Source organism: Gobius niger (assembly GCF_951799975.1).
Source record: "Gobius niger genome assembly, chromosome: 1".
Taxonomy (NCBI): domain Eukaryota; kingdom Metazoa; phylum Chordata; class Actinopteri; order Gobiiformes; family Gobiidae; genus Gobius; species Gobius niger.
Window position 1 is genome coordinate 74,396,693 of NC_136852.1, and position 24,799 is coordinate 74,421,491.

Below are 24,799 nucleotides of genomic sequence, written 5' to 3' on the forward strand. Positions count from 1 at the left end.
GATTGATTGATTGATTGATTGATTGATTGATTGATTGATTGATTGATTGATTCCCAGGCGAGATGTTTTCAGTGAATCTAAATGTATGGTTTTATTTTATTGACATATTGGCAACAAAGAGGGATTTTGTAACTTGTTTAGTTTTTGAATAATCATAAGTTAAAAAAAGAAATAATAATAATCTGTAAAAAACTAAGGGGTAAGAACATGGGAATCAGAGATTAAACAAGAACGTTCAGAGTCTGTAGGAGCGACTAAAAAACCTTGTTTAGAGAAAACCCTAAAGCCCTAAAGTTTTGCACCGAGGGCGTCACATTTCTCTCTCAGAAGGAGAAATCCCACGTTTGGATTAAAGCTTCATCGCGGAGCCTTTCAGGACACGAGGAGCTCAAATCTGTCAATGCTTCTGAGTGACCTGAGGGAAACGTCCGGGTTTTCTCCGCCTCACGACAAAACCTGATCAAAAAACCATCGCACGGGGTCCGAAAACTGAGATGTTAAGAAGGAAACTCGCTAAAAACCTTGACTTAAACCCCTGTGTGAAGAGCGGATGTTCCTCTTCCGTGTGAACACTGAGCAAACACTGATCCCCTGCCCCTGGTCTGGGCCACGTTGCTCATAATTCTCCTAAATCAGCTCCTGTGAATGTAAAACGTTCCGGGGCCGGTTCTTCTCCAGAATCTCCACGATCACGGCCCTCCTGAAGCTCCTCCCCTCTCCTCCTCCGCCGTGTGAGGCGCTCCTGAGGCGAGCTCCTCAGAGATGTCCTGTCAGCGGAGCAGCCAGGCTGAACTGAGCGGCCAACACAAAGTCCACTTGACGTCCTATAGGAGCTCCTCCAGGAGACGGCGAGAACGCGGCGAGAACGTGCCCTCACACGCAGACATTAGCGGGGACTGTCTGTCGGTGCTGAGCAGATGTGAGGATCCAGAGGTGCAGGTGAAGAAAGAGAAAAACAAAATGGCTCTCGCTTAAGTCGGGGAACCAGATATTCCAGATTTACCTCTTAACCAACCCAGTGTTAATTTTGACAACATATATTATTTTAGTCTTAGTCTTTTGACTCAAATGTAATGTCATTTTAGTCGAGATTTAGTCTAAAAAAAACTTTTCAATTTTAGTCTAGTTTTAGTCGACTGCATTTAAGACTAATTTAGTCGACTTATATTTATAATATTCATTATAATCATATTTAATGTTGTTCCTCTGCTTCATGTTTCTGCTCCACATGAACAAAGCTCAGAGCTGATCCTTTAAACATGATCTGAGGCTCTTTCAGACGCTCAATACAAGTTTGGATGATTTTAGTCTCTCCTTTTCATTTTTATTTAGTCTGATTTTAGTCGACTCAAATATCTGGACATTTTAGTCACAGTTTTAGTCTCATGAGAAACTTTTAATTTAGTTTTAGTCCAATTTTAGTCACAAAAATATCACTTTAACTAAAATTAAGACTAAATATTTTAGTCTAAATTTTAGTCAAAATTTACACTGAACCAATCAATAGGCTGCGTTCACGTGACATCACAACATTCTAAAGAGCCTAGTTTAAAATTGAGGCGGAGCAACTGACGGTTACTGGACCTGCAGCGTCTCACCTTAAACGGGACAAAACACACTTTGCACTTTTAACTTTAGTGACGCCTTTATCGAGCTGATGTGATGAAGTTTAACATCCGTGAAACATTTCTGTTCTGTAGGTGTTTTCTGAATCTCTCCCGGTGTCTGTGTTTCTTGGCGTTTGCCTCGGCCGTGTCCTGGTGGGTCATGGTGGACAGTGACAGATGTGGACCATGACAGCGGGTCAAAATGACCCGCGAAGGCAACACAAGGGATATGAAACAACGTGGAGATAATCCTTCACTGTAAATATCCAACTCAAGGTCATGAACGGCAGAAATCCCAATAAAGTTTGTCCAAATGTTGGGAAACACAAAGCGAACGCTCCTTTCCAGAAGGAAAGAGAAAGTCCTGTTACTTTAGAAACACGTTTCTCAGTTTGTTCATCAAAACATCTGACAAACAAGTCTAGAAAACAGAAAACCTGGACTAGATTCTGGACTAATAATAATATCATTAAAATAATTATGATAATTCATTAGTTGTAAAGTTGACAGTGTTTTGTTCTTTGCAAACGAGTAAAAGCTGCTTTTATTTTTAGAAACAGTGAATGTTTAACCAGCTCAAGTATTACAAAGCATTTTAAATACACAAACTAAATATATGTTGTCGATAATTGTGAGTAATTATTCAATCTCAATATTCTTTTTATGGGATAAGGTTGTTAAAACTTGAACGGTTGTTAAATGTGAAAAATTAAGTTCTTACATTTGTACATCCCACTGTGAAATCAGAAACAACAGTTTGACACTAGGATTTTTGTGACAGCGATTTTGTTTACAGTCCATTTATATATTGTTCAAAAACAGGTCTTATTTTTGAGATTTTGTGCTCTTAAAAAGGTCTTAAAAAGTCTTAAATCTGACTCTGCAGACCCTGAGACCGTGATCCAATCAGAGAGCAGGATGAGCCCCTGTGATCCAATCAGAGAGCAGGATGAGCCCCTGTGATCCAATCAGAGAGCAGGATGAGCCCCTGTGATCCAATCAGAGAGCAAGATGAGCCCCAGATCCTTCGGCTTCAGGGAGATAAATCCACACAGTGTCTGGGTTTTGATTTATCGAGCTTCACAAAGTGTAAAATCTTAAAACCCGGAGTGCGCGATTCCACGCTCAGTGAATTTACACGTATGTAGCGTGTGCGGGCGGCACACGGAGTAAATCAGGCGAGTACAAAGCGCGAGCGGCTGAGGAATGGCCCGGACGTGCCGGCCCACACAGCGGCCCATTAACGCGGCCCAGCGCTCTGTCAGCGCAACGTTTAGCACATGTGTGAGGAGGGCAGGGGCGGCGGGACGGGGGGGGGCGGACCGAGCACGGGGGGGGAACCCGGACCGACCACGGGGGGAGAACCCGGACCGACCACGGGGGGGAAGAGAAAACCGAGAGAAAACTGACCACGGAGAGAAGAGATTTACAGCGAACAAGAGGATCCGACGCCTGAACTCACAATGTTTCTGAACGTTTCACAGAGTCAGAACTACGTCAACGCTAAAGGAGGGTTTTCTTTCTGAAACAAGTAAGGGATAATGTATAGAACGCTGGTCATTATCGGGAAAATAAGCACCGACAGGGCGAACCGGTCTTGTTTCGCCCTGAAGGTTCTTATTTTACCGATAATGACCAGCGTTCTATACATTATCCGCTTATTATTCGGCCATTTGCAAACTGAACACACACAACATAAACTTCGTACACTTTTATGAAGGCCGAAAGGTTTATTTAATGACTTCCGCGACAAATAGTTCCCAAAAGTTTGCGCGTTGCTCGGCAACGTTTGGCTAGGCTAGAAGCAGCAAGGCTAGCAGCTAGCCTAGCTACTTAGCTGAAGGCGCAGTTGGAGGAATGGTGGTGAATCTCTGGGTAAGTTGAAAGTCAGACTCACGCTAACTTCACGAGCGATTCCCCGACTTCTCTCTCAGTGACGGGACAGATAGTGTCGCTACTACGTACGCGCAGAGTGATATGAAAGCACCAACAAGAAATTATTTTTCTCAGAGGTCCTTTAACAGAAAATAATGACCGGTAGAACGTTGGGAAATCCCATTCAAATCAACGGAGCTTCTACTTACGTTGTGAAGAGCCGGATAATAAGCAGGAATAAAGGTCTAATCAAGGTCAAAACTCATCCTGGTTCAAGAGTGGTCCCTATTGTACATGTTTGAGTGAGTGCCAAACTGTAAGAAAGGCCCCGAGCGGTTTGGGAAAAGAACTCGAGACCTTGATGTGGAGACAGAGCATGAATTAGGGCTGAAGCGTAAATCAAATATCGTATCGTGATATTCAGTGATGCGATATCGGTATCGCCAGAAGCCACGATATATCGTCACTAAAGTCTTCATCAGACTCAACATGGTTTTTATCAAACTGCCAAACATGCTTTGAATTTGCAAATGTGTAAAAGTTCTGGTCAAGTTAATAATGTATTGGTTTTATATCGCGCTTTTCTGGACACTCAGAGACGCTTTACATTATTCATTCACCCCATACTCGGTGGTGGTAAGCTACTATTGTAGCCACAGCTGCCCTGGGGTAGACTGACAGAAGCGAGGCAACCAGTCTGCGCCATCGGCCCCTCCGACCCCCCACCACTCACTCACACTACATTCACCCCAGGCTTCCCGGTGTTACCAAACAGTCTCCCGTCCGAGTCCTGCCAGGCCCGTCCCGGCTGAGCTTCCAGGTCTGACTCTAGTTCTCTAGTTTTAAACTTCTCTTCGTCTTGTGCTGCTGATGTCGTGTTTTTGTAAGTTTTCTTGACACAATTTGGTAAAACACGAGTAACTTTCAGTTTGTGTTCACTTAGAATGGAACCTATCGTGTTGAAATGGTTTAGTGAAACATCGCAATAATCTTATCTTTATGGCAGGTTCTTCATCATCATCAACCTTTATTGCAGACTCGAGGTCCAGTTAAAACGATTTTGTCTCCAGTGAAGGTTCTTCTGTGCTCTAGTACAGTGGTTCTCAACCTTTTGGAGCCGCGACCCCCATTATAACAGTTAAAGGGGTTCGTGACCTCCCGCTTGGGTCACACCGTGAGAAATCGCATCATTAGCCTACACAATTCTTAAAAAACAAAGAAAAAAAACAAATGGCTAAAATAAAATAAATCAAAATACAAACATATAATGACACTCTGGTATAATAGCACACAAAAGCGTCAATAAAATATAATATTATATGCTAAGAAAAGTATATTTTATCTACATGATCTGGCGACCCCCCAAATTTGTCTCGCGACCCCCTTGGGAGTCCCGACCCCCAGGTTGAGAACCAATGCTCTAGTAGACGACTCGAGAACCTTCACTGTAGATGGACGACTCCTGCACGACTGAGAGCCTCACAGACGTGTCGCACTTCAACATCGTGCAGCCAACGAGTCCAACGAGTTTGAGTTAAAAAAAAATCTACTAATCCACATTATAGACCCTTTAACTGCTGACATCATCAGTGACATCATCTGGAGGCAGGAAGTGATCAAGAGAAATAAGATTAAACTAAAACTAGCGATTATAAGTGTAAAACTACAACTAAATAATGTGGTCCTGTTGTGGCTTAAGGTGCGAGACCAAGAGGAACAACATTACAGACGATAAAATAAGGTTTATTTGATATTTCCAAAAACAGTTAAACATTTGTTTATCGTTACCATGACAACAGGCCCAATGGAAATAGATCAGGAATCTAACTTCCTGCCTCCAGCTAAACCCGGAATGTTTACAAACAATTAAAGGGTCTATAGCTCTCCAAGCAGTGTCCATTCAACAGACCGGGGACCGGCAACAATAGGCCCGCGGGCCAAATGTGGTCCTCCAGAAAACAGTCTCTGGCCCAATGATTCTGATAAATACAACTCCCAACAACAGACGCTGAAACTACATTCAAATGTTTCAAAAAGCATCGAAAACATTGTCTTTCTTTTATATTAAGTATTCTGGGGGAGTTCATCCAGACCCCCCATGTAGAAAACACCACCTGTAAAACAGCGCAGGTTTGAAGGACTCTCGACCTGAGCAGGAAACATTCACCAAGCCTCTCCAGTGCCTCGTAGCTGTGAGTGTGCTTGACCGTGTGTGGGGGGGGGGGGGGGGGGGGGGGCGTGTGTGGGCTGGGGGGGGGGCGTGTCGGGTCTCCTACCTGTCGATGATGACGGGGTCGGAGGGCGTCTCGTTTCGGTTTCCACAGCTTTTCTTCTCGCAACAGCGGCTGAGAACAAACGGCACAAAGACACGGAGAAAAGTCAACAGGAGGGGCAGCCACCACATGCTCCTGCCCCCCCCCCGTCCTCCGCCAGCCGCTCGCCCCGCTGTCGGCCCCCACAAAGGAGGGGCCCGGCGAGGGGAGGGGCTCCGCACAAAAGAGGGGGCGCGGGGAGTGGAGGGGGGGGGGGGGGGGGAAGGTACAACAACACGCCGACAAACAGAGAGAGAGCATTTGAGGGGGAAAAGCCGCCCGGCAATCTGTCACATTGATTTCCAAATCAAATCGGACGCCCCCCCCCCCCCGACCCGCCCCCCGACCCGCCCGGGCCGCCCCGCGCACACGGAGCATTCGTCAGCACTCCTGTCCCCTCCGCTGCATAACAAAGGTGCCCCCCCCCCCTCCCCAAACCATCTGCCGCCCCTGCCCCGGAGCAGGCCACGCGTTCTCTTTCTGTTTTCTTTTTTAGATAAAGTTTGTTTTAGTCAAGATGGAGGCTAGCTTCATTAGCAAACCCTTGATATTATTATTATTTAATCCAAAAGTCTATGCACTGCAAAAAGTATTTAACTAGATCAGTATAAACATCTCAATTTGAGCAAAATAATCCAAATTTTAGCTGTTTTGACTGGTTAAGAAGTTGTTGGGCGTTTGTCCCAGATTATTTCACTTGTTCTGAGATGTTTCTGACTCGTTTCGATACATTTCGTCCTTATTTCAGGTCATTTTCTTTGCCAATGGGGAAAGAAAGTTGGTCTTTTTATCTCATTGGCAATTTTACTTTCTTATTTCAAGCCAGATTTACCCTAGAACTGGTCTGAAATGTCCTCAAACAAGCAAAGTAAACTCGGTCCGATCAGGAAAAGTGTCTAAATGAGTGAAAACCGCTCAAAACAAGAAACATTTCCTCAATTCAGGTCATTTAAGCCAATGCTTGATATTTACTTTTTGTAGTGTATGCACTGCAAAAAGTGGATTCTAAGCAAGTAAAAAATGTCTTACTTTAAGAAATAAGTTCTTATTTTTTTCCCTAAAAAGTAATAATGTTTTGCCGCAAAGTTTTCTTGAGAAAAAAAATCTTGTTTTAGGAAATAAAATCCAGCCATTTCTTGTTCAGATAAATTTGCTAAAAACAAGAAAGAAAAACTTTTTGAATCTCAGTTTTAGACAAAGAATATTTTTTCTTATTTTAAGACAAACTAAGATCAACAACTCTTAATGTAAGAACTGCTTCTCACAGAGAGATAAAACATTCCATTCTTTAAAGTGGGCGGCTCGGTGGCACAGCGGTTAGAGCCTCAGCTTCACAGCTCGAAGGTCCCGGGTTCGATTCCCACCAGGACGGGGCCTTTCTGTGTGGAGCATGTTCTCCCCGTGTCTGCCACTAAAAACATGTACAATAGGTGAATCCTCCAGGTGATTCTGACCATCAGCCTGGCTCCACATCATGGAGGCGGGTCTCCGGGCGCGGCAATACTTTCCTTAAATATTAGTATTTATTAACAACATTTTGCTCAAAAATGTGAGTAATTTAGAACATTTTACTTAAATCAAGCAACATTTAAGTAAAATATCCACAATTTCTCACTAAATAAGAATGTTTTCCTTAAATTATTCCATTTTCTGAGGACATTTTGCTTAATTCTAGCTTTTTATTTGCTTAAATTTAGTGTTTCTTTCTTGTTTTATGATGAGAAAATATTCTAGAAATAAGAATTCTTAGCAAGAAAAAAACACTGACCCCATTGGCAGAATTTTGTCCTTAAAACAAAACAAAATGTCTTATTTTAAGATTTTTTTCCCTTGTTTTTAGTCGGGCACTTTTTGCAGTGTGGATATTTTCACTGGGCTTTTTACTCCTGGCACCTGGAGGAACATCCACGGTTTACAAATGAAACGCTATAAATCCTCCCACAGCTTCCTCGGCCTCAGGGGAACCGAGAAACATCGCGCTGAAAACTGGTTAGCCGCGAGTTAGCTTAAGTTCCACTAAACCTCCGTGAGCATGAGCCCGTTTGTCATTTTAAAGCTCTGAACCTGGAGAATTCAGTCTCTAAGTGAGTTTTAACCTCCGCAAATGTATTGTGCATCGCTACGCTAAATCCCGCGGCTAGCAGGAGTACGCTAATGCTAACGGCGGCTAATCAAAGCAGGGACAGAAACTCGGACCCTCCCGGAGAGGCCGAGTATTTATGTTCTTACAGGATTATAGACCAGATGTTTGGAAAGATCGGGGCAAAAATATCGGCCGCGCATATCGGCATCGGCCAAAACAATATCGGCCGGCCATTACCTGAGAGTGTTTTTTAGAAGGATGAGTCCACAAAGCGTCAACAAAAAGTCAACACGGCAACAACTCAAGGGACATTTTTGCTCAGTTTTGTAGGTCTTAGCTTTCAAATGCCTCCAGTGAGAATCTACCGTGTAAATAGTCTTGAAATAAAAGGAAAAACAACAGGTAAATAAAGTGTTTCCGAACTTTTCCCCCATGCGCTTTATATCGGTAAACAAACATCGGGATAAAATCGTCAATCCCGATTTTCAAGCATTTGACTTTATTGATGCCGTTTAGCTCAACTGGTGAAGGCTCCCGTCGCCTCCGAACAAAAGTGCCCCCCTCCCGCCCTGAACCATCTGCCGGCCCGCCCCCCCCCAGCCCCCGTCCCCCCCCCCAGTCGGCCCACTCCCCAGCTGTGACGGGCTCGGCCTTCAGCCTATAGGCCTGTGTTATTAACCAGCTGTGAGTCCGCCCGGGCATCTGCCACACCGAGAGTGACCCGGGGACCAGACCCAGGGTAGTCCCAGGATCCGGAGGCCTGGAGGGGGGGGGGCGAGGGGGGGGGGGTCTGTGCTAACTCTGAGTCTGTTTGTTTGTTTGTTTGTTTGTGTGTTTGTGTTGGGACGCCCTGGAGGAGAACACTGACCTGCACATGACCTCGTGAGTGAGCAGCACGCGGCACATCTCCGGGTTCTTGTTCTGGCCCTCGTACGCGATGGCCTGAGGAGGAAGAGGGAGAGGGAGAGATGAAGGACGGGAGGCGCAGAGGAGGCGCAGAGGAGGCGCAGAGGAGGCGCAGAGGGGATACAATGTGTTAGCTGGATGATCTATCTCTTAGAATCCCCAGTGGGTGTGAGTTTCTGACTAGCGTGTTAACCACACTGCAAAAAGTAATGAACTAGATCAGTATTTGAGCACAATAATCCACATTTTAGTTGTTCTGACTAGTTAAGAAGTTGTTGGGCATTTGTCCAAGATTATTTCACTTGTTCTGAGATGTTTCTGACTCGTTTCAATACGTTTCGTCCTTAATTCTCAATTCAAGTCACTTTTTCGTCAAATTATTCGCATTTTTTGGTCGAATTCTTATCACTTTTTCGTCCATTTTTTCTCAACTTGTTTCGATACGTTTCGTCCTTATTTCAGGTCATTTTCTTTGCCAATGGGGAAAGAAAATTGGTCTTATCTCATTGGCAATTTTACTTTCTTATTTCAAGCCAGATTTACCCTAGAACTGGTCTGAAATGTCCTCAAACAAGCAAAGCAAACTCGGTCCGATCAGGAAAAGTGTCTAAATGAGTGAAAACCGCTCAAAACAAGAAACATTTCCTCAATTCAAGTCACTTTTTCGTCAAATTATTCGCATTTTTTGGTCGAATTCTTATCACTTTTTCGTCCATTTTTTCCTCAATTTTTCATCAAATTTTCTCACTTTTTCGTCAATTTTTTGTCACTTTTTCGTCACTTTTTCATCCATTTTTTCTCAACTCGTTTCGATACGTTTCGTCCTTATTTCAGGTCATTTTCTTTGCCAGTGGGGCAAGAAAATCGGTCTTATCTCATTGGCTCATTACTTTCTTATTTCAAGCGAGATTTACCCTAGAACTGGTCTGAAATGTCCTCAAACAAGCAAAGGAAACTCGGTCCGATCAGGAAAAGTGTCTAAATGAGTGAAAACCGCTCAAAACAAGAAACATTTCCTCAATTCAAGTCACTTTTTCGTCAAATTATTCGCATTTTTTGGTTGAATTCTTATCACTTTTTCGTCCATTTTTTCCTCCATTTTTCATCAAATTTTTCTCACTTTTTCGTCAAATTTTTGTCACTTTTTCGTCAAATTATTCGCATTTTTTGGTCGAATTCTTATCACTTTTTCGTCCATCTTTTCTCAACTTGTTTCGAAGCTTAGACGAGGCGCACACACACCTGTTTGGTGACGGAGTCGATGAGGCGAGCGTACAGGTCCTGCTCCGTCCGAACTCCTGCAGAGACAAAAACACACACACCGTCAACAACACAACACACACCGTCAGGAATACAAGACACAACTCAGACATCGCACACTCTCCAAGCTTCTTCAAAGTGCGGTGATGACCCACACTCGTTCACAGAGACTCCTCCAGATCCCCTGCCATGAAAATGAGCCTTCATGACTAACTCCGGCACATTTACATGTTGAAAAAAAAAACACACTTGGATGAATGTGCACTGTCAATTCAAATAAAGAAATGATGGGCTGTGTAGCTTCAGTCCAGGAGCTTTTAGATTTGGGTAAAACTGGAGGATATGTGCTCGGTTAAAGGAACAGGCCACCGTTTTTACATACTGAGATATGTTCTTACCTGAGCTTTGACGAGTTCTTCAGGACCTGTCTGATCTTCCCCCGTGCCTTCAGTCACGTAAACACAGCGCAGACGGCGTTAGCATTTAGCCCCTCCCTCTCTCCTCTATAGCTCCAAAACAGGTCAAGATAGAAGCTGCCAAGAAGTGGATTTTCTAAGTGGATAAAAGGGGGGACTATATTGTAAGGCGTAAAAATACCAGGAGTAGTTCGAAATGCCAAATTACTCCTGGTATTATTACACCTTATAATATAGTTCCCCCTTTTATCCGCATAGAAAATCCACATTGTTTAATTGTGTGTAATTATACTTTGTAGTGGAACACTTCACGTAACCATATTTAAATAGGGAAAACGTGGAAGAGCTTGGTAGCTTCTATCTTGACCTGTTTTGGAGCTATAGAGGAGAGAGGGAGAGGCTAAATGCTAACGCCGTCTGCGCTAACGTGACTGAAGGCACGGGGGAAGATCAGACAGGTCCTAAAGAACTCGTCACAGCTCAGGTAAGAACATATCTCAGTATGTAAAAGTGGTGGCCTGTTCCTTTAAGGCGAGGGTTAAGGGGTTGAAAACAGAAGTAGCAATTTTTGCTCGTTTTCACTCTGTATATACAAGAAAAAGCATAAAAGCTGTATCTAAAACCGATTAGTTCTTTCAGCCCTTTGATCAAATGAATTAAAGCAACACATTACGACCCTCACCACTGACATATCTGAATTCGAACCGTTGTTTTCCGCAGTGAAATCCGAGCGCCACAAGCCGCCCGTCTTTCATCTCCCGTGTTTTCCTTTTCGACGGCGACAGACGACAGATTCATGTTTTCCTCTCGTTTTTTTCTTTTTCTTTTGGGGATTGTCTGATGATTTCTCTGTGTTGTTTTCTCCCGGGCCTGTTCTCACGCCCCCCCCCCCCCCCCCCCCCACGCCCCCCCCCCCCCCCCTCATGCCCCCCCTCCCTGAGCTCAGCGCTGCAGCGGCGGCGGCGGGCAGATGTATCCCCCGCATTAGTGCGAGCGTGTGTAATCGGCCGTGAGACGTCTCCTCGGTCACACCTGAACCGCGGCGAGCTGACAAACGAACAGGAGATCTGAGGCGCGTCAGAACTACGGGAAGAGCGCCCGCTTTACCTCCACGCACTCTCAAGGGGGCGCTCTCTCCTGCCCGCGGCTCTGGAGCAACGCGCGGATGAACCATTCGGGTGTTCGGCACCTGAGGCGGGATCGGTTCGATTCAAAATGGCGACGTTGTTCAATTTATTTCAACTGGCATTAAAACTGAATATCTCTATAAGGCTTTGGGTGTCTTGAAAAACACAATATAAATCCAACAGATGATGATGATTATTATTATTTTTATTATTATCTCAATATCGATATTTAATATTTAAAATGTGAGCAAACTTGCGGTTAAAGGCTCATTCATACTTCACAAGACGCAAGATCTTCTTGTTCTTGCACCCTGAGCTGCAGAACAAAATGAAGTCACTTTTGCCTTGTCGCCATGGAAACGTTTTGTAACTGACGACAAGGCGACAATAGATACAGACGGCATCTCGTCATAGAAGGGGGCGTGGCTTCACCGAGGGGGAAAATAGAATCTTTAGAGAAACACAATTTTTCGCTCTTTTTAGCCATTTCCTGGTGGAATATGAACTTATTTATCACATAAATAAAGTGTAAATCAGGCCCATATGGATATTTTCTCACAGCAGATTGTTCTGTAGAAGTGAAAAAACGGCAGTTGTAGCAAGCGCTAGCTAACCGTTAGCATTAGCCCGATGCTAACATGTAGCATCAAGTTAGCATTCTCCGTTATTCATGTATTTATGGGCTGTGGAACCACTTTGCTCCTCCCCATGTCTTTGTATCTTTATTTAGTAGAAACTATGTTCATAATTCAGCATTTGTTAAAGTCGTTTTTGAATAATTAGAGAAAATGTTTATTTTTTCAAAATCGTTTTCCCCTTAACTGTTTTCAAAAATGACCATATATGGGCGATTATCTATAGATAAATAAACATTTTCTCTAATTATTCAAAAACTACTATAACAAACGCTGAATTATGAACATAGTTTCTACTAAATAAAGATACAAAGACATGGGGAGGAGCAAAGTGGTTCAACAGCCCATAAATACATGAATAACGGAGAATGCTAACTTGATGCTACATGTTAGCATCGGGCTAATGCTAACGGCTAGCTAGCGCTTGCTACAACTGCCGTTTTTTCACCTCTACTGAACAATCTGCTGTGAGAAAATATCCATATGGGCCTGATTTACGCTTGACTTTATTTGTTTGATAAATAAGTTCATATTCCACCAGAAAATAGTTAAAAAGAGTGAAAAATTGTGTTTCTCTAAAGATTCTATTTTCCCCCTCGGCGAAGCCACGCCCCCTTCTATGACGAGATGCCGTCTGTATCTATGGCGACAAGACAAAACGTTTGTTTAGTGTGGCAGCACGACTTCCGCTTCCAGGTCGTAGCAAACTGAAATATGTGAGAAAAAAACATAAAAAACTCTTAAAAACATCCATCAATATTTGTGAACCTGAGTGGAGAGTTACTGAACCTACTTTTTTCTCAGACTCATTAGCCACACATGCCGCACCTGCTGCTTAAAAAGTATTATTTTTATTATTTTATTTTGTTTTTTTCACATTTTTATCACATTTTTGTCATTTTTTTGTTACATTTTTATGTTTTTTTCAAATTTTTATCACATTTTTGTCATTTTTTTGTCACATTTTTGTCAAATTTTATAATTTTTTCTTCAATTTTTTGTCAATTTCTTGTGACATTTTTGTGACATTTTTGCCACTTTTTCATCAATTTTTCATCGCTATTTTCTCACATTTTTTCCAGAAGCTTTTGGATTGGGGTAAAGCCAAACTGTTAAGGTTCTATTCATAATTTTCAGACCTACAGAAAATGATCCTGCACTTAAACACATTTGGCTGGATTAGTTTCCATAAACAGTTGAGCTTCAGGTTAAACAACATAAAAGTGAAATATCTCCTGCCCAGGAAGAAGCTGAATTTTATTTTAATTTTTATTCGACTTTGCATTGATCATATTGATTATAATTATATTTATTCCAGGCTTCTTGGAGCTGCTCCTCGTGAACACAGATCAGAGCCGCTGCTTTTCCCGTGGATTGAAACGATCTGAGCGAAACCAAAGGAAATACTTGAATATTTGAGTCGACGACACTAACGCTGCTGTGAAAGACTCTGAACACAGAACTGTGACCCGACCCAACACACCCCTCAGCTCCCGGAGCCCGAGCACAGTCTGTGGTCCAGTGGGGGCTCTGTTGTGGTTGTGGGGGCTCTGTTATGGTCCAGTGGGGGCTCTGTTGGGGGGGGGGGGCATTAGCAGTGGGTCCTTAATAACTCCGCTGAACACGACTTGAACACTCTGGATCCTCGGCGCTGGTGAAGGATTTCTCGCCTTTAGGATCCTGTTCCTCACATCAAAGTGCACGGGGAGCGGCTTTGATGGGCCTGGGGGGGGGCGGGGTGGGGGGGGGGAGGCTGCCCCCTCGTGGGTGCGAGCTCGCGGGGCGTCTCCTTTTATGTGCGCTCCCATGGGTGCGGGGGGGGGGGGGGCTCAGGGGACGCTGATGCGGAAGTGCCCAGGGAGCGGGACGTGCATGTTCCACAGAGGAGGGTTTACCCACACTCGTCAGGACTCTGGTTCACCCACACTCGTCCGGGCTTTGGGTTCACCCACACTCGTCAGGACTCACCGTTACTGTAGAGCAGCTGCAGTTTGTAGTGCGTGCCGTTGTTGGACTTTTCCCCCGTCTGCGCCGCAAAGACAAGACACAAAGAAGTCAGAAACAAACAAGCCGAGTGTATTTTACAAACATTTCTGAGGTAAATGAGGAAGAAAATGAGGATCATCTCAGCCCAAAACTGCAGCTGAACGTCTTTTTATTTCTTTTAATGAGTTATTTATTGAGATATAACGTCTGTTTGAAACTCTGTGATCGGATAAACTTTAGTGCTTCGGCCCTTGTGCCCTGGTGTAACACGGGAGAGGGTGAAGAAGAAGAAGAAGAAGAAGAAGAAGAAGTAGAAGAAGAAGAAAAAGTAGAAGAAGAAGAAAAAGAAGAAAAAGAAGAAGAAGAAGAAGAAGAAGAAGAAGAAGAAAAAGTAGAAGAAGAAGAAAAAGTAGAAGAAGAAGAAAAAGAAGAAAAAGAAGAAGAAGAAGAAGAAGAAGAAGAAGAAAAAGTAGAAGAAGAAGAAAAAGTAGAAGAAGAAGAAAAAGAAGAAAAAGAAGAAGAAGAAGAAGAAGAAGAAGAAGAAAAAGTAGAAGAAGAAGAAAAAGTAGAAGAAGAAGAAAAAGAAGAAAAAGAAGAAGAAGAAGAAGAAGAAGAAGAAGAAAAAGAAGAAAAAGAAGAAGAAAAGAAGAAGAGGAAGAAAAAGAAGTAGAAGAAGAAGAAGTAGAAGAGGAAGAAGAAGAAAAAGAAAAAGAAAAAAAGAAGAAGAAGAAGAAGAAGAAGAAAAAGAAGAAAAAGAAGAAGAAGAAGTAGAAGAAAAAGAAAAAAGAAGTAGAAGAACAAGAAGAAGAAGAAAAAGAAGAAAAAGAAGAAGAAAAGAAGAAGAGGAAGAAAAAGAAGTAGAAGAAGAAGAAGTAGAAGAGGAAGAAGAAGAAAAAGAAAAAAAGAAGAAGAAGAAAAAGAAGAAGAAAAAGAAGAAAAAGAAAAAAAAGAAGAAGAAGAAGTAGAAGAAAAAGAAAAAAGAAGTAGAAGAACAAGAAGAAGAAGAAAAAGAAGAAAAAGAAAAAAAAGTAGAAGAAAAAGAAAAAAAAGAAGAAGTAGAAGTAGAAGAAAAAGAAAAAATAAATTTAAAAAAGAAGTAGAAGAAGAAGAAGAAAAAGAAGAAGAAAAAAAAGAAGAAGAAAAAGAAGAAGAAAAAGAAAAAGAAGAAGTAGAAGAAAAAGAAAAAAGAAATTTAAAAAAAGAAGTAGAAGAACAAGAAGAAGAAGAAGTAGAAGAAAAAGAAAAAAGAAATTTAAAAAAAGAAGTTGAAGAAGAAGAAAAAGAAGAAGAAAAAGAAAAAAAAGAAGAAAAAGAAGAAAAAGAAGTAGTAGAAGAAGAAGAAGAAGAAGAAGAAGAGATGGAGAGGTTGAGGAGGCTGATGGTAAAGAGATCCTCCGGTTCCTGTGGTTAAAACCAGTTTAGAAATGAACATAAAGGCATTGACGTCATGGCGACGTGTAAACAAGCAGCAACCTTCCTCACTCTCGGTACAGCTGTTTTTTTTGTTTTGTTTTTACTGTGAGAGAGTTCATAACGGTCCTGAAGAAGCAGCGTTTTAAAAATAAACAGGAGCTCATGAGCTGAAGACATTTGAGACTCTTCTTCTGAGGCACTGAAGAGCCAACAAGAGGAGGAGTGACAAGAGGAGCTACAGGAAACAAGGAAGGGACAAACAAGGAGGTATCCGGGCAAGCCGCACATGCCGTCTATTGTTCTGGCTAATGGAGCTAAAGGAAAATGGAGCCGTCAGATCCTGATGTGGAGCAAGTGAATCGGTCAAATATTCAGAAAGAGTTTGGACGATTGGTTTGATGTTTCACAGTCGACACGTTCGTTAAACACAGAGGCTGTTCCTGCTGCGTCGCTGAGGTTTTAACCCCTTAACTCCCACCTGAACCGAGCACATTTTGTCCAGTTTGGCTTTACCCAAATCCAAAAGCTTCTGGAAAAAAGGTGTGAAAATAGCAACAAAACTGAGATGAAAACAATGATGGAAATGTGACAAAAAAGTGATGAAAAATGGCTGAAAAAGTGGCAAAAATGTCACAAAAAAATGACAAAAAAATGACAAAAAAATGTCAAAGAAATTTTTAAAAAAATGACAAAAAATGACCAAAATGTAACAAAAAAATGCCAAAAATTTGATAAAAAAATTTACGAAAAAATTACAAAAATGTGACAAAAAAAATTACAAAAAATGTGATCAAAAAATGACAGAAAAATGATAAAATTGTCTCACAAAAAATGTACAATAATTTAACAAAAAAATGACAAAAATTGATGAAAACGTGCCAAAAATGTCAAAAAAATTGACAAAAATTTGATAAAAATTTGACAAAAATGACACAAAAAATTACGACAAAAGCGTGACAAAAAGTGACAAAAAAAGACAAAAAAAGACAAAATAATGACCAAAAAAAATGACAATAATTTGAAAAAAAAAATTGTTTAAAAAAATGACACAAAAAATTACGACAAAATGACAGAAGTGTGACAAAGAGTGACAAAACATCTATGGAAAAATGACAAAAAAAGACCAAAAAAATGACAAAAATGAAAACAAAAATGACAAAAAAGTTACAAAAATGAGTTGCATACCCCCCCAAAAAAAGATGGAAAAAAATCTGATGACGTGAGGAAAAAGATCCATTTAGATGAGTTTTGTAGATCTTAGCTTTCAAATGAGGAGTTACACTGGCCTGCAGGATTTGGGTAAAGCTGAAATGGAGAAAATGCTCTCGGTTCAGGCGGGAGTTAAGAGGTTAAAGTAAGTCACCGCATCTTCACACGGGTTTATTTATTCAACTCTGTCATTTTTTTTGAATAATTTTTTTGTCAATTTTTGTCACATTTTTGTCAAAGTTTTCTCACTTTTTTGTCCCATTTCCATCATTGTTTTCATCTCAGTTCTGTCGCTATTTTCACAGCTTTTTTCCAGAAGCTTTTGGATTGGGGTAAAGCCAAACTGGAGGAAATGTGCTCGGTTCAGGTGGGAGTTACGGGGTTAATAACCCAGGGGCGGACTGGCCATATGTTCATTCTGGAAGAGCACAGAAGGGCCACCGGCTCTAGGGCCAGTCCGGCCTCTCGATTTTCTCCTCTCCTCCCGCGCCTTAACCGAGCTTTACCTAAATCTAAAAGCTTAAAAGAAAAGCATCAAAATAGCGACGAGGATGGAAAACGGAACGAAAATGTGCCGGAAAAGCAACAAAAAAAGCAACGATAAAAAGCTATGAAAAACCAACAAAAAATCCCCCAAAAACACAACAATAATGTGCCGAAAACACAACTACAAAGCAACAAAACAACACAAAAAGTGAAAACATGACAAAAACATCACAAAACAACGAAAAAAAGCTATGAAAAACAACAAATCCCCCCCCAAAAAAACACAAAAAGTGACGAAAAAGTGACGAAAACACACTAAAAAAAAGTCAAATCAGGCATTACTCTGTTGCTCTTCGGTCAAGAAGTGTCGCATTTACGCTAATTTGGGCCAGGCCGGTCAGAGTCCAGGGCCGTTTTTCAGTCCCAGTCCGGCCCTGGGTCAACCTCGTGCAAAGTTAGGCCAGATATTAAAGTCGTCGATCGAAATCTGTTGGTTTTACTGAGAACATCTGAGTGAAAACCTCCTCATCTGCCTCAGTAAAGCTCATCAGCCCGTCGGCCCCTCGTTAGCTCCTCGTTAGCTCCTCGTTAGCTCCTCGTTAGCGGAGCCTGAACTTCACAAAAACCAGGAAGCTGAGATGGAACTCGCTCCGTTCAAACTTCCCCACGACCTCACGAATCGAGCCGCGCTGGACTTTTCAGATCTTTAGAGAAAAAGGGCTCGATGAAAAAGTTCAAGTCGAGAGCGGAGCGGCAGCACCAGCGGACCTTGACAGCCCGTCCCCCCCCCCTCCCCCGGTGAACGCTCGCCCGGGCCTCCTCCTCCTCCTCCTCCTCCTGTCCGGCTCCTCCATACCTCCATGGTCTTTCTAAGTGGTCTCTGAGGAATGCTCTCTGGTCCGCTAAACCCAGGGAGAAGACGAGGAGGAGGAGGAGGAGAAGAAGAAGAAGAACAGAGGGGGGGGGGGGGGCGAGGTGAGAACTTTGGAGGGATGTGAGTGACGGGTGGCAACGGCTCGTTACAAATACGGAGTTTACGGCCGGCGGCGAAGGCGTAAACGAGGCGATGAAAGCGAAGAGCAGTTAGCGAAGTTTCCCCGGATTAAACCACGGACGCAGGAGTTCAGCTTCAGTCGGATTCTCCTCGTTTAGATTCTGAACCCGAGCTTCAGGGTTTGTGGCGGCCATTTTGAATAGCGAAGTACAATTATGCAGTAGTACAACATGGAGCAATATCTCTACTCAGGATATAAGTGAAAGACGACTGACTGAGTGGTATTTTTATGGACTCTTAACTCCCACCTGAACCGAGCACCTTTTCTCCAGTTTGTGCTTTACCCCAATCCAAAAGCTGCAACAAAACTGAGACAAAAACAAGAAATTGACAAAAATTAGATAAAAGTTTGACGAAAAAATGACAAAAATGTGACAAAAAATGACAAAAATATGACAAAAAAATGACAAAAATGTGACAAAAAATGACAAAAATATGACAAAATAATGACAAAAATGTGACAAAAAATGACAAAAATATGACAAAAAAATGACAAAAATGTGATAAAAATGTGACTAAAAAATGACCAAAATGTAACAAAAAATGACAAAAAATTTGTTTAAAAAATTTGACCAAAAAATGACAAAAATGTGACAAAAAATGACAAAATAATGACAAAATGTGACAAAAAATGTGACAAAAAATGTGACAAAAAATGTGACAAAAAATGTGACAAAAAATGTGACAAAAAATGTGACAAAAAATGACAAAAAAAATGACAAATAAAGTTACAAAAATGAGTTGAATACAAAAAAAAAAATAAGCCCACACATGCATTTCCAATGACATCACGCATCGTTCCGGCGGCCATTTTGAATACCGAAGTACAATTATGCAGTACTACAACATGGAACAATATCTCTACTCAGGATATAAGTGAAAGACACTGACTGAGCGGTATTTTTATGGACTCTTAACCCCTTAACTCCCACCTGAACCGAGCACCTTTTTCTCCAGTTTGTGCTTTACCCCAATCCAAAAGCTTCTGGGAAAAAGCTGTGGAAATAGCAGCAAAACTGAGACGAAAACAAGGATGAAGTGACAAAAAAGTGAGAAAACTTTGACAAAAAAGTGACGAAAAATTGATGAAAAAATGGCAAAAAATATGACAAAAATTTGATGAAAAATGGACGAAAAAATGACAAAAATGTGATTTAAAAAAATTATGCAAAATTGACAAAAATGTGACAAAAAATGTGATAAAAATTTGACAAAACTTTACAAAAAATTGATAAACATTTGACGAAAAAATGACCAAAATGTGATGAAAATTTGACAAAAAATTATAAAAAAAATGATAAAAATTGATAAAAATTTGACAAAATATGACAAAAAATGTATTAAAAAAATGACAAAAAACGTGACAAAAATGTGACAAAAAATGACAAAAATGTGATGAAAAATTTGACAAAACTTTACAAAAATTTGATAAAAATTTGACAAAATATGACAACAAATTGATTAAAAAATTGACAAAAAACGTGACAGAAATGTGACAAAAAATGATTAAAAAAATGACAAAAAAACTTACAAAAATGAGTTGAATACAAAACAAAAAAATGAAGGAAAAAAAATCTGATGCCGTGAGGAAAAAGATCCTCTCGGTTCAGGCGGGAGTTCAGCTTCAGTCGGATTCTCCTCGTTTAGATTCTGAACCTGAGCTTCAGGGTTTGTGCTGTGGTTCCTCAGGGGAAGTTCAGGAGGCTGTAAAGAACCTCCAACTCATCACAAACCCTTAACCCCCACCATCCATATCCAAATCTTAGTTTTCAGCCCATACATACGTTTCTAATGACATCACGCATCGTTCCGGCGGCCATTTTGAATACCGAAGTACAACATGTAGCAATATCTCTACTCAGGATATAAGTGAAAGACACTGACTGAGCGGTATTTTTATGGACTCTTAACCCCTTAACTCCCGCCTGAACCGAGCACATTTTTCTCCAGTTTGGCTTTACCCCAATCCAAAACATTCTGGGAAAAAGCTGTGAAAATAGCAACAAAACTGAGACGAAAACAATGATGGAAATGTGACAAAAAAGTGAGAAAAAAAATGACAAAAAAATGACAAAAAAATGACAAAAAAAATGACAGAAATTTGATTAAAAAATTACAAAAATTTGATTAAAAAATTACAAAAAATTGATAAAAATTTGACAAAACTTTACAAAAAGTTGATAAAACTTTGACGAAAAAGTGACCAAAATGTGATAAAAATTTGACAAAAAAACGACAAAAAAAATGACAAAAATTGATAAAAAAAAAGTGGCAAAAATGTTACTAGAAATTGACCAAAAATTGACGAAAAAATGACAAAAATGTTACAAAATATGACAAAAAAATAACAAAAATATGACAAAAAATTGATAAAAATTTGACGAAAAAATGACAAAAAATGACAAAAAAATGACAAAAAAATGACAAAAATTTGATAAAAAAATGAAAAAAAAAGTTACAAAAATGAGTTGAATACCCAACAAAAAAATGATGGAAAAAATATCTGACGCCGTGAGGAAAAAGATCCTCTCGGTTCAGGCGGGAGTTAAGAGGTTAATCAAAACTCAGCCCAGAGACGCAGGTTTATGTGAAGAAACCAGTGAATGTGGCTCAGACGTAGCAGCTCCGTCCTATAGCGACAGCAGGATTTACTAAAGATCTGCCTCAATCTGAAGACTAAGTGAACACATCAAAGAGGAAACAGAAAACCTTTATCTGTGATTTTTACAGTTTGTCATGTCAACAGAGTCCGAGTCAGTGTTGAAGCTGCTCAAGACGTTAGCATGCTACCGGTTAGCAACTGTCAATGACTTCAACACGATAATCACACGTGTGGCTCACATACTACAGTAACAGCTCTGACCTCTGACCTCTGTCACACGTTGTATCCAAGGCCAGATGTTTGTGGTTCAGGGCTTTCCATGCTAACCGGTAGCATGCTAATCTCTTGAGCAGTTTAAACACTGACTCACTGGTGTCGTCACATAAACGTGCGTCTCTGGGGCCGAGTTTTTACTGTTTTCTTCTTCAGCAACGATCACGAGTCATAAAAATGTCACTGTCGATCAGTTATTTTTCATTTTCATCCTGAGTAGAGATATTGTTACATGTTGTAGTGCTGCGTAATTCTACTTAGGTATTCAAAATGGCCGCCATAAAAACAAAAGCCACATGACTGAGAGGCGTGTATAGGTGGCGTTCACGATTTAGAATGTGATGATGTCATAATGCCAGGAGCTAAGGCCGACAAAACTCACCTTTTTACCCCATTTTTGCGCAATTTTTCCCTTCATTTTTACTACCAATATTTTCTCTATTTCCACACAAAAAATTCCCACAAATTTTCCTTATTTTTGCCACAATTTTTCCCAATTTCCTCTCATTTCTTGACACTAGAGATGAACCTAATATTGTGCAGATCTTCCACACATTGTTGTTCTGTTTTCTGGTTCTGGATAACACATTTTTAGTATCAGAAAAAGTATCGTTCAGTATCAATATCGTAAACTAAGTATGGTTAAAGTGCTGGTGCCGACCATGCCCCGCCCTCTCAGTAAATAATAACATTACGATCACTTTAATCATGTTTGTGAATCCACAGTTCCTCTTTCTCTCTGTCCTTCAGGTCCAGCCTCGCCTCTGTCCCTACGTGTCCATCAACACCCCCCCCTCCCCCCCCCCCTCCTCGGGCTGAGGGTTCTATTCCAGTGCCCTTTGACCCCCCCAGACACAGCAGCACATTCTGGTGAGTCCTTACATACTGCTCCATAATCGCACTGCCTCAACTTCACCAAGGCCACGGTAAACAAAACTATAGGAACCTCGCCTCGCCTTGGTCAAAAGTGGGCGTGGTCAGATGTGGGCGTGGTCAGATGTGGGCGTGGTCAGATGTGGGCGTGGTCAGGCACCTACATCATCACTCACCAATGTTCAAGTCGTCTGGTTCATTGGTTCAAGTTGGAGGCCTGTGTCCCTTTGGTTATTAGCATGTGGCTAATATACCAAGGATACATCGGTGCATGAAACACGACTTCCCTTTTCATTAGTGATGTCACTTCCTTTAGCTCAGTGATGTCACTTCCTTTACACTGCAAAAAGTGGATTCTAAGCAAGTAAAAAATGTCTTACTTTAAGAAATAAGTTCTTATTTTTTCCCTAAAAAGTAATAATGTTTTGCCGAGCAACGTTTTCTTGAGAAAAAAAATCTTGTTTTAGGAAATAAAATCTGGCCATTTCTTGTTCAGATAAATTTGCAAAAAACATGATAATTTTTCTTGTAACAAGAAAGAAAAACTTTTTGAATCTTCTTCAGTTTTAGACAAAGAATATTTTTCTTATTTTAAGAAAAACTAAGATCAACAACTCTTAATGTAAGAACTGATTCTCACAGAGAGAAAAAACATTCCATTCTTTAAAGTGGGCGGCTTCACATCATGGAGGCGGGTCTTCAGGACGCGGGGAATACTTTCCTTAAATATTAGTATTTATTAAGAACATTTTGCTCAAAAATGTGTTTAATTTAGAACATTTTACTTAAATCAAGCAACATTTAAGTAAAATATCTACAATTTTTCACTAAATAAGAATGTTTTCCTTAAATTATTCAATTTTCTGAGGACATTTTGCTTAATTCTAGCTATTTATTTGCCTAAATTTAGTGTTTCTTTCTTGTTTTATGATGAGAAAAATATTCTAGAAATAAGAATTCTTAGCAAGAAAAAAATGCTGACCCCATTGGCAGAATTTTGTCCTTAAAACAAGACAAAATGTCTAATTTTAAGATGTTTTTCCTTGTTTTTAGTTGGGTACTTTTTGCAGTGCAGCTCTGTGATGTCACTTCCTTTAGCTCAGTGATGTCACTTCCTTTAGCTCAGTGATGTCACTTCCTTTAGCTCAGTGATGTCACTTCCATTAGTTCAGTGATGTCACTTCCTTTAGCTCTGTGATGTCACTTCCTTTAGCTCAGTGAAGTCACTTTCTTTAGCTCAGTGAAGTCACTTCCTTTAGCTCAGTGATGTCACTTCCTTTAGCTCAGTGATGTCACTTCCTTTAGCTCAGTGGTGTCACTTCCTTTAGCTCAGTGATGTCACTTCCTGTAGCTCAGTGATGTCACTTCCTTTAGCTCAGTGATGTCACTTCCTTTAGCTCAGTGATGTCACTTCCTTTAGCTCAGTGATGTCACTTCCTTTAGCCCAGTGATGTCCCTTCCTTTAGCTCAGTGATGTCACTTCCTTTAGCTCAGTGATGTCACTTCCTTTAGCTCTGTGATGTCACTTCCTTTAGCTCAGTGAAGTCACTTTCTTTAGCTCAGTGAAGTCACTTCCTTTAGCTCAGTGATGTCACTTCCTTTAGCTCAGTGGTGTCACTTCCTTTAGCTCAGTGATGTCACTTCCTGTAGCTCAGTGATGTCACTTCCTTTAGCTCAGTGATGTCACTTCCTTTAGCTCAGTGATGTCACTTCCTTTAGCCCAGTGATGTCCCTTCCTTTAGCTCAGTGATGTCACTTCCTTTAGCTCAGTGATGTCACTTCCTTTAGCTCAGTGATGTCACTTCCTTTAGCTCAGTGATGTCACTTCCTTTAGCTCAGTGATGTCACTTCCTTTAGCTCAGGTTTGTTCCATCAGCTGAGTTTATCTGAGTGTCCTGGGTCTCTGAGCTCCAAAAACATCCAAACAGAAGCCAAAGCAGCAACGTCGTGAGAAGTGTCTTGCTGAAGGGCACGATCGGACTCACCTTCTCGTGCTCCACGAAGTCCACGAAGGCCGTGCGCTCGATCTCCACCGGCTGCCCGTGCCGGTCGTACAGCGCCAGCACGAAGTGGAAGAAGTTGGACTTGCGGAGGTTGGAGGGAGGCTGCTTCTCGAAGTGCGCCCGGGAGATGGCCACTCCGCTGGGGGAAGAACACACACGGGCACACACACACGGACACACACACACACACACACACACACACACACACACACACACACACACGCGCACACACACACACACACACACACACAGAGACAGGGTCAGATATGGTGACGGGCTGAAGATTCGCTCCAACAGGCTCAGACACGTCCATCCCTCTGTTTTTATCTGAACCAAAAGACTGGCAGGAAATGATTTATTATTTAATATTGACCTTTATTTAACCAGTTTAGTCCCACTGAGATTGAGAATCTCTTTTTCAGAGGAGTCCTGGCCCCAGAGGGGAATCTATTGTACATGTTTTTAGTGGTGGTGGAAACCGGAGGAAACCAACGCAGACACGGGGAGAACATGCAAACTCCACACAGAAAGGCCCCGTCCAGGTGGGAATCGAACCCAGGACCTTCTAGCTGCGAGGCGTGAGCGCTAACCGCTGCGCCACCGTGCCGAGTTTGTGTTTCTCCAGTTCGGCTTTACCCAAATCTAGCTTCTCCTTCGAAGTAGCGACAAAAAAGAGCAG

General features: G+C 41.4%; 1 protein-coding gene across 1 annotated transcript in view; it reads right to left on the bottom strand.

The window, feature by feature from the left end:
• The window catches only part of LOC306978598 (transcription factor COE2-like), a gene marked incomplete at its 3' end in the record, with an annotated part of 61,669 nt that overhangs the window by 30,548 nt on the left and 6,322 nt on the right, over positions 1–24,799 (bottom strand). Inside the window, exons 2-6 of the mRNA XM_079577238.1 lie at positions 24,103–24,259; positions 14,190–14,247; positions 10,026–10,081; positions 8,746–8,819; positions 5,759–5,827 (exon numbers count right to left, since the gene is read on the bottom strand). Coding sequence (XP_079433364.1) covers positions 5,759–5,827; positions 8,746–8,819; positions 10,026–10,081; positions 14,190–14,247; positions 24,103–24,259 — 414 coding nt within the window. The remainder of the gene's footprint in view (positions 1–5,758; positions 5,828–8,745; positions 8,820–10,025; positions 10,082–14,189; positions 14,248–24,102; positions 24,260–24,799) is intronic.